Source organism: Haliotis rufescens, unplaced genomic scaffold (genome assembly GCF_023055435.1).
Source record: "Haliotis rufescens isolate VD_foot unplaced genomic scaffold, xgHalRufe1.0.p SCAF_8, whole genome shotgun sequence".
Lineage (NCBI taxonomy): Eukaryota > Metazoa > Mollusca > Gastropoda > Lepetellida > Haliotidae > Haliotis > Haliotis rufescens.
In genome coordinates this window covers 51,814,927-51,825,587 of record NW_025964372.1, presented here as the reverse complement: position 1 = coordinate 51,825,587, position 10,661 = coordinate 51,814,927, and the positions used below count along the sequence as shown (strand labels likewise).

Genomic DNA, 10,661 nt, shown 5'->3' with positions numbered 1-10,661 from the left:
TGTTACTCTCTAACCCCTGATACAATATTTGACACTTCAAATATTCACTGACAGGAATAAACTACTGACAAATATTTGATTACACCATTTCTATGTTGTGGTTCATAAACAATGAAGTGATGCAACGATAAGTCGAACTATTGCTTCAACATCAGTTCATGGCAGGGGATTAGAGGGTATTGAGAATCCAAAATGGCTGACACAACAACGCACGTGTACGGAAAGTCAACAAAAACAGAAGCTAAATTTTACAGTGATGCAAAGGAATACTGGGATGGTTTACAACCGACAATTGATGCAATGCTCGGTGGTTATGCTAAAATATCACCAACCGATATTGATGGATCGAGGGCATTTCTTCGACCATTTATGAAGGTGATGACTGTTGATATATTTGAATTAGGATTTAGTAGCGTAGTGGTGACATCTACATCACGGTAGTCGTTATCAGGTTATGTATGCGTACGATCTATAAGAACTTGTGTTACATGTACATGTGTGATCCAAACGTCTTGTGTATGCATTGTAAATAACTAGAACATGAACGGAAACAATGCAGTTTACCGGGCGCAGCTCACTGAAGCTCTGGGTAACTGGCCCTCGCTTAACAGATCTCGAGTGCCTCTTCGATCATTAGGGTTAGGGTGGGTTACCCCCAACTCAATCCTTAGCCTTTGGATCCACCTTCTGATCAAGCATCCCTTAATATGATCATTAGAGTGAGGAACCCCTTTCCGGTCAAACACTAGCCGCGTATGGCTGCAATATATTGCTGATGCGGCTTTAGCAATATTTACTTGCCATGCTGCCACCCATCAAACACCCCTCGTGATTCTTAGTTTTAGGCACCCTTTTACGATCCTTAGCATCAGTTGTGAGGTGGGTATGGGTTAGCTATCTCTTTAGTGATATAATCCAACCTAATTTGTGGAAACTCTGTACAATTTTTTTAACAAGTTTCACGGAGAAAATGGCTACTGCACATGCATATGAAGGTAAACGATCGGGTGCTGATAACTTGATAAACTAGCACTCATTATTTGTGATAGCACCCGTGGTAAAGATTTTGGCTAATTAGATTAACTCATTAGCCTAGCCATGCTTCAAGCTGGCAACGCAAGTTCAATCCACCATCGCGAGTTCAATCCACCATGGAGGCTAACTGAACTCTGAAAAAGCTGTACCAGGTAAAGTGCACTAGTCCCACATGAACATATATTTTCACTGTATTATCAACATGAACAACGTATTAAGTTTTCCCAGATACCCTCTCATTACATTTAAGTGAGTAAGATAAATGGTAGCTGCTATAGATTAAGTTCACCCCTGTTTTTATTCAAGGATTCAAGTCTAAGGATAGAATTGGCTAACCTAACCTACCCTCAACAAGGCAGTGAATGTCTGTTAAATGTGTGAAACAACATATAAATTGACACTAAAATGTACTGATAATGATGACTAATTCCAGCTTGAGGAAAACTAAGGGTCCTGTAAAGTAATAAAACGGTGTAATGTTCTGTAAGATTTGATAATTACTTTAATTACAGGAGCTTTATATTTCTTGTCAAGAATTTGCTACAATAGATATTATTGTGCATCCCATGGGAAGCAATATATCCTTTTTTCTGCGTCCATTCTATACATATGTGTGTACTGGACAGACATTTATGCGTCACATAAAACCCTGAGTACTATTCTATATCCAAGTTCCAACTCACTTCTAGTGATGTCATCTGTATGGTATCAAACAATCATTACAGATTTCTGGCGGTGAGACAAACAGCAACCGGGCACTAGACTGTGGGGCTGGCATCGGGCGCATCACAAAGAGGTTGCTGCTTCCAATGTTTACAACTGTTGACTTGGTGGAACTGAGCCAGAAGTTTGTGGATGCAGCTCCCAAGTTTATAGGAGAGGAATCCAAACGAGTAGGGAAGTTCACCTGCAGTGGGCTTCAAGACTTCACCCCGGATGTCGGCCACTATGATGTCATCTGGTGCCAGTGGGTTCTGGGTCATCTCCGGAACGATGACCTCGTCAACTTCTTCAGAAGATGCAAGAAAGGGTTATCAGAAAAAGGAATAGTGGTTGTGAAAGAAAATGTGACATCGACAAATAATTCCGACTTTGATGAACTGGACAGCAGTTTCACAAGGCCGTTAGATGTTTTAGTGCAGCTTATACAGAACTCTGGACTTGTAATTCTCAAACAACAAAAGCAGAAAGGATTTCCTAAGGGATTGTATGATGTATATATGTTTGCATTGAAGTGATAAAACTGTTAAAGGTCTAATCTATTATAAATCAATTGTTGTTCTGGAGATTGGCGCTGTGCATCATATGTGACAATGTGTACAGTAATAGTTTGTCTGTTTGTTGTCTGCCAACTTTAACTATGTGATCAGGGGCACAGCAGTTCCCTGTAAAGATGTGTGGGCCTTAGCCTTAGGGACACCACAGCTGTAAACATCCATGACTTGTATCTTTTTGGGCTTTCATCACACACTGGGTAGCAACTGAACCTTTTTTAAACGAAATTAAACTCATGTTTTGAAAGTATTATCAAACAATACCAAGTTCTTTATATAAGACTAACAGTCCACCGAGTTCAAGTTTCCATTGAAGGTCTTACAGTGTATATTGCATTCAGAATGGTTCAGAGTAATATAAAATTTTAAAATGGCCAATTTCGTGCCTGTGCTGAATGACAGTTTAAGGCAGCTAGTTTGAAACATTTTGGCCTTGTAAAGCTTGTGAAGGATGGGATAGTCGATGGAAACACTGCAGTCTGTAACATCTGCAATGCTCAAGTCCAATGCTCAAGTCTAATGTTCGACCCATTTAACAACACATACAGTGACATCATCCACTTCACATATCGTTTGTTACAAAGTAGAAGTTGCAATATATTGCAATAGGGAATTTCTGACGATACCCATCCCAAGTGTCTATACCAAGCAGAAGCTTTGTTAGCACTGTATTGCCTCTATTGAGAGATGCGTATAGGGATACAGTTATATATTAAGGGCAGATGAGCTTCAGCTAATGATTTCTCCCGATTGCATATGGAACCCGTCAGGTTAACGAAACTAAGCCCTCCTTCTCGTCACATCCGATGTCTGTGAGCACAAATGAGTACATAGGCATACATTAAGTATTTACACGAAGCAAAATATTGCATCCTGTACACATGCTTGTAGATAATGGATATAAATTAATTTTCCATGTGAGTCATGTCAGTTGCAATAATAAGTATGGCTGTTTGACAAGTTTAATAATCAAAGTTTTCAAAACTGTTGATTACACTTTACATTAACAAACATTTCTATTGAAAGAAATATACTCAAAGTTCAGTGTGTCGACAAGGTCAATTGGCAGTTTTCTTCAATCAAACATTTATAGTTGGCTTAAGATGTGAGTATTTGCAGTGACATGGCATGAAGAAAGAACCGGTGCCAAGAATGAAGTTCCCGAGGGTCTTTGTAGGGGAAACATTAAGCTACACCTGGCTTGTGCCAGTCTGAAGCATCTTTGGAATATATAAACTATATGCAATCTGCTAATGAAGCCATTTTTGCTGTTACCATGGTTACCGTACTAGACAATGAAATTGCTTGTGTTCGCAGTTTATTGTATTCAATGATAAAATTAGACAATCAAGTTGGATTCAAAATATTGCTGACATGATGTATTAATATCAGCTGTGCCCTCATATGGACAATGTAGTTATATTGGCTGAACACTGATATGATACAATCTTTTTATATCGTCTGTGTCCTGATATGGTACAATGTATTTATATCGGCTGTACACTGATATGGTACAATGTATCTACATCTCAGCTGTACCTAGATATGGTACAATGTACCTATGTATCGGCTGTGCCCTGATATGGTACAATGTAGTTATAGTGTGGAGTCAAATTTAGGTCGTGATTTCAAGGGTGGAGTTTGGGGTCAGCCTCTATCTGGTGTAGGCCCGCACCCAGTAATATACAGTATACAGTAAACGTCCTGCTTCATCTACAGACAACCAAACTTTACTTTGGTGAATCCCCTGTAATCACGTGTGTCAATTTTGTATTAACTGGAAGTCTCTTGTTGATGTTGTTGTGACATGTATACTTGATACCATATAACTCATGTCAAGAGTTCTGTTTGAAGTATAATATGTAAATTTTGTTCTCTGTAAGAACAATATTTCTTTCAAGAAAAGTTTACTGTAACAAAATTAGGAGTTTAACATGTTTATTAGTGTATTACCATTGGTACACCATTACAAACCTCTGTATGAACATCTCTATATAAACATCTCCATGTAAGCATCTTTTTATGAAAATCTGTATATAAACATCTCTATATTAACATCTGTATATTAATTAACAAAGGCATCTGTACTTATGCAAACAATGTCATGTTGTGTGATGTTGTTGACTTTGTGATTACAGAGTTTGTTGTTAATGAGTTCACCCAGCAAGCTCAGGTACAATTGTATTGAGAAAGAAGGTCAGTGTTTGCAATTAAGCATGTAAGTTGAGGGTCCTTGTTGACCTAATGTTAGAAGGGGAAGATGTAGGGGGTTCCTATTTTCAAATACATGTAGAGCGAACCTAAAAAATAACCTTAATTTCAAACACTGTAAATGTGTATAAATTTGTGTGAATTGTTAATACACAATGTATAACATAAATTACTATATTAATATGTGGTAGTTGTATTTTGGGAAATCATTTCCAAGACATTTACAATCAAAAGATGAATTATTGTGGACACAGATTTGCATCTCTTATATATCTCGTGTAACTTGCTTCTTTTATACATATTGTGTTTGTGTAAACAACAGAGTAAGTGAATGATGTTTATAGCCCCGTCAGCATTGTCTCTGCTATTCACGGCTGTGTAACCTACACTGGAGTGGTGTAGCCAAGTGATTTAAGCTGGAAGACCTGGCTTCGATGTCGCACATGTGTACAATGTCGGACACGTGTTGTGGGTGTCGCCACCCTTCCAACCCACTGTAACCAGTATTATTGACAGTGATGTTGTCCTGTTACCATTCATCAGTTGAGTACATCTGTACTAAGATTAAGCCATATGAGGGACCAGCCATGTTATGTTCGATGGAGTTGCTGGTTTTGTATCAACCTTTTCCCGATCACTGCTTCAGGACACTCCCCCACCCCCACCCCCACCCCCACCCCCACCCCCACCCTCTCCCAACCTCTGCCCCCAGAATGTTAAATGTTCTACTTTGTGGTAGAAAAAAGGAATACGGAATTCAGATGAAGACCCCACCTTTGTCATGTTTGTTGTTTGTGTCTTGTTTCTCCGGAGACCTGTTTACTGTAGTTTTGAGAGGTCGTGATATGTTGGAACACTATGATCATGGTCACTCAGGAATAACTGCCAGTCCGGTTCACAACTCCATCAGTATTGTGTTGATGAATAAACAAATCCCAAGCATAGTAGAAGGAGAGTGAAAATGAAAGCTCCATAATTTGCCGCTGAAAAGGAATTGATTACTTGCTTGATAAGGGTGTCAGTATCTACACAGAAACATCGCATGATTATATATATCCGTAGAATTGTCTCCCTTGTTAAACTGATGGTCGGGTGCCAACTGATCTCATGACATGGATGAGTTGGATAATAATGTCATAGTGATCGATGATGAATTGAATTTGGTTCTTCACCACCCTGTAGAATCAGGGGGAACACAGACATGATGAAGGTGACATGATGAAGGTGACATGATGATGATGATGGTTTTGATACATTTAAAAATCAGTTAACATTTATTGGTGGAACAAACCCAAGCAAAATGGAACTTTCTCCATCTATGTCATCAGAATGATCCAATCCAGCAGACAAAGAAAAGGGTTCTGTATTGAGTGATACTTTCTCAAATACCCAAAAGTCATGAGACATGATACAGGAAAATATGTACGCTTAAATGAAAGCTATTTCAGTCATTATTGAATATTGTTGTCTAGACTTCTACAAGTCATCTGCTGGCAGGACAAACAGGTGGTGATAATGTTGATGCAGCCTGATTAATGTGGTGAGGTTTACGATGAAGTGTTTAGATATATAACTATATTAAGTTTGTACCTATGATATATAAATATATTTACAATTTCTACCTGCCTCTACTCACTTACTGCCTCAGCAAATCACAGACACTTCTACTTCTACAAATATTAAATTGAAATTGATTTTCTCAATGATATGACATTGTGTATATTCACATTGAAATGAATTAAACTATATGTATAAACGCTTTGGTGTTTTTTATGCAGGGAGATTAAAGTTGCTTCTACAAAAATATAAATCAAATGTGTGAAAACCTGAGTAAGCTATTCAAAACGATTTGATCCCTGACATTTCCAAGAGGAGTTCACGGGTGGCCCTGTCATCTAGGCGCCACAATTCGCTGTGCAGAGTTACATCCCTTGTGTACACAAGAAACTGATGATGGTTTGTTCGAATCCCGGTTCCTAGATTGTTTCTAGGTTTGTGAGCACCACACCTGTGCTCCTTCTTTCCGAGACCTGCATCACTTTGGGCTTTGAAGCTGATGTGCCATGATATAACTGGAATACTGTTCAATGCCGTGTTATACCAAACTCTATTGTCCAAGACAATGCTTTACCTCTTTAGACAGTACAACATTGTGTTTGACCACTGCTCTTTGATTGTTTGTGTATAATGCCACACTCGGCAATATTCCAGCTTTATGACATCCGGCTGTATATAATCCAAGTTTGAGCCAGACATATCCATTGACATTATGAGCATCAATCTATGCAATTTGGATACAATGACATGTATCAACCAAGTCGACATGCCTATGAAAGTTCACGTTGCGCAGCATGATTGTTTATTGTATGGGATGGTATCACAATGACTGGCCGGACTGCAATCAATATTGTCCATGGCAGAGTCGCACGTCAGGACTACCTGGACAACGTCATTGCACCACTCGTGCCATTCACACAATGTGTTGGGCAACGTTCTGTCTTTCAAGATTATAATGCCCATGCTCAACATGCCAGGGGGCCACGGGTGGCCACAGGTGGCCCAGTCGTCTAAGGCGCCGCAATTCGCTGTGTTTGTAATGTCTCAGTAGGGTATTCTTGTTTAACTGCCGCATGGTGCCTCAGTGAGGTAGGGCGGTCGGGTAGCCTAGTGGTTAAAGTGTTCGCTCATCACGCCGAAGACCTTGGTTCGATTCCCGACATGGGTACAATGTGTGAAGCCCATTTCTTGTGTCCCCCACCGTGATATTGCTGGAATATTGCTAAAAGCGGCGTAAAACCATACTCGCTCACTCAGTGAGGTAGCATTATTAATCAGCATCAGTCCGTACTAGTACAAGCACACACACACACACACACGTGCATGCACGTCGCTATATAAGTGCAATATTCTTGGACGCAACGGTAAACCCAATTTCACCTCACCTCCAAAATTATCATCGCCAAAGACCATCCGCTTCAGGCGGCTAGAGAATAAGGTCTTAGGTTATGTAGGACAGGTGCTGACAATAGAGCATCCTTTGAAGCTCCTCTACATCGAATGTCTGTCTTGTTTACAGGCCACTTTAAGAATATTGCTCTCTCTCACTCACTCACTCACTCACTCACTCACTCCTCTCTCTCTCTCTCTCTCTCAACTTCGGAGAGGTTTATTTGATTCCAGACTTTTTTTAACAGTATTTCAGTTAGGGCCAATTACAAAAACGTTTTTTCTTTTCTCATGACTTTTTCAAAACTGACTGGGTAGAGAGGGGTGATGTTCATTTTTATTTTGTCAAAAGGTTACAGAATCTGAATGTCATGTTGATTCTAATGTACCATTTGACCCATTTTGACCACATCCTATGCAAAGGTAAGCCAATTGTTCATCTGATACAAGTCAAAAGAGGGACGGACTTGCATCGGATATAGTTTTTGTCACTCATGCGTCAATTTCCTCAATATGTCTTCATATAATTGTTTGAAAGCTTTACTAAGGCCTTGAATGTTGTAACCCTGATCAAACAACTTTTAAGAAAGAATTGTATAACGCTGTTTGAAATCTTCGTAAAATGAGCATGTTCGATTGTACCTGAAAAGTTGTGAAATGTAGACACCAAAGGCTGGAGCTGCTGGAATAGAGCCCGACATTAAAACTATAAAGCTGACTATGGAAAAATTGAAGTCATCAGTCTTGTCGTACAAACTTGTGGATGCTTTACTGTCACTCTGCATATGAAGTTATGTTGGCACGGGAACGACACCCCAAGACATCATCAATAATCCAATGTCCAATGTCTCCATTCAGTTATTGTAAATAGCAAAGTAAAAGGCGACTATGCTTGTCGTAAGAGGCGACTAACGGGACTGGGTGGTCAGGCTCGCTGACTTCGTTGATGCATGTCATCGTATCCCAACTACGTGGATCGATGCTCATGATGTCAATCACTGGACTCGATTATTTACAGACCGCCATCATACAGCTGGAATATTGCTGAGTGCAGCGGTAAACAACAAACAACAAACAAATAAGGAAAATTCAAACACCCATTTTTCTTTTCACCACCTCCATCTCTACTTATTACCAACTCTCGGCTACACTTCCTTATTTTGACTTGTACCATACGTCCTATCTTTTTTTAGGTGAATTCTTGACTTGCTGTTGCATGTGTTTATGATGGATGCCATCGGTGGGACAGGATACGCTCACCTTTTCGCGAACACCTGTTATCATCCCCCTATTTGATGGTGATTCACAAACATGCTCATGATGCAGTGCGAATCGTACAATCTCTCCGAGGCAATTTTAAGGGAGTTCAAGGACTGTAAAAGTGGAAACTGAACTCTCATAGTCCTTTAACTCCCTTGCCTCGGTAAGATGCGTACAATGGACTCTAATTTCTTAAGATTATAGAAAGGGTTTTGACGTTATTATACACCCTATATTTGACGTCCCGGGACCTGCAGGAACCGAGTAACGTGGAGACAGAGTGCATTGTGGGACTGAATGCCTGTCAAACTGCCATCAATGACTACTAAGTGCAATGGGTCCTGTCGTGTATGCTTCACGAGCGAACGCTTTAACCACAAGGCTACCCGACCCTCGCGAATAATCTGTGAAGAGGACAGCAGCACAATCGCGATCCTAAATCAGACCACAGGAGTCCGTATCTAAAAATAGACGCCCTCATGCATATTCATGACCATCTCCACACGCGAGCCCGAAGGTTATAGTCTTCGTCATACTACACCCGTGAAGGTCCGGGTTATAGAATGGACCTTCAGTAACCCATGCTTATTGGCGACTGACGACGGGGATCGGTTGGTCAGTCTCGCCGACTCGGATGACACGTGCCATCGGTTCCTAGTTGCACAGATCGCTGCTCATGCTGTTGATCACTGGATTGTCTGGTCCAAGCTCGTTTATTGACAGACCACCGTCCTAGAGCTGGAATATTGCCGAGTGTGGCGTAAAACTAAATTCACTCACTCACTGATACCAATACATCTAAAAAAGTAATGTCATCATTTAAATGGTGAGTTTAAACGCGTATTTTACCCTTACAAGGACGAGTGCATTCCACACACCCTTCCTGTTATAAAATGTGTCACTGTTTACAGTTCGGGCGAACATAACCCTATAGACATGTGTGCGGGCGAGTTCATTTATCAGAAATCTGTCATTTATGATGTGTTTATAAATATGAACTGCTAACCACGCTCATAGTCATGTTGCGTGTCGTGGTTAGAATCGTAATTGATCTATTGAAAGGTGTCATACATTCGTGTTCAGATATAGGTACAACATCTTCACGCACATACTTTCCTACATCATTCAAATGTATTAAATACCGGATACGTTTAATAGACACCAACTAAAGAAAAGTTTAATGAGGGGGAATACCCATATATATCCTCTCTGAAATAACTCCCTTTTAAAATAACAAATGTACAACACATCTTCCCTAACATATCATAAATACAGGACACTGGTCACACAATTTATGAATGGGAAGCTTCAGGCTGTTATGTTAACATTGTAGTAGGTAGTGTATGTTGACATTGTTATGGGCGGCCGGTCGCTTAGTCTCTCTGCTATACATTAGCTCGTTCTTGCCCGTTAAATGTAAACTGCTAGCTTGCTGATTGCGTAGTCTTATCTATTTCGTCTATATTTTTTTTTCTATACAGGTTGTCTAACGTTCATGGCGTACAACGTGTAGACCGTATAAGATGAATTTGATCCAGCTAGACGTACATTTTTTTTTTCCCTTACATTACCCGGCGTATATCATGTTGACACAACCCGTCTCTATGGTGGTATGGTCGTACTTTCAACACACACCCTGCATTCATCGAACCAGGTCGCTGGCTCTAGCGAGCGCGGTCAATTTGAAACAACTACGTGAGTTGTACACTAATTGTAATTTCTACTAACGCCTGAAATAAACGAAACCATTATGACCAATAAACAATTTGAAACGACGTGGTCACGTGAGTTGTCAAGCGCGCTCAATTCAAACTGGGCTGCTTGTCTATTCAGGGCAACACGCTACACGCATAGCTCTATTGAATACCCTTTACTTTTGTTTACTTACGAATTCTTTTCTGCCTTATAAACACACACACCTTTCATTTCCCCACA

The 10,661-nt window shown here is 40.1% G+C and overlaps 1 protein-coding gene across 1 annotated transcript; it reads left to right on the top strand.

Annotated features, from left to right (window-relative positions):
• Positions 1-184: 184 nt before the first annotated feature.
• On the top strand, positions 185-4,665 carry LOC124145626 (N-terminal Xaa-Pro-Lys N-methyltransferase 1-like). The gene is made up of 2 exons (XM_046515474.2): positions 185-375; positions 1,761-4,665. Exons 1-2 carry the CDS (start codon positions 193-195, stop codon positions 2,271-2,273), a joined length of 696 nt encoding a protein of 231 aa, XP_046371430.1. The 5' UTR covers positions 185-192; the 3' UTR covers positions 2,274-4,665.
• The last annotated feature ends 5,996 nt before the right edge of the window (positions 4,666-10,661 follow it).

Excerpts from the sequence above, each read along its gene's own strand:
- LOC124145626 (XM_046515474.2), top strand. The coding sequence starts at position 193 with ATGGCTGACACAACAACGCACGTGTACGGAAAGTCAACAAAAACAGAA. Across the intron at positions 376-1,760 it reads TTCTTCGACCATTTATGAAG|ATTTCTGGCGGTGAGACAAA; the intron begins GTGATGACTGTT and ends CAATCATTACAG.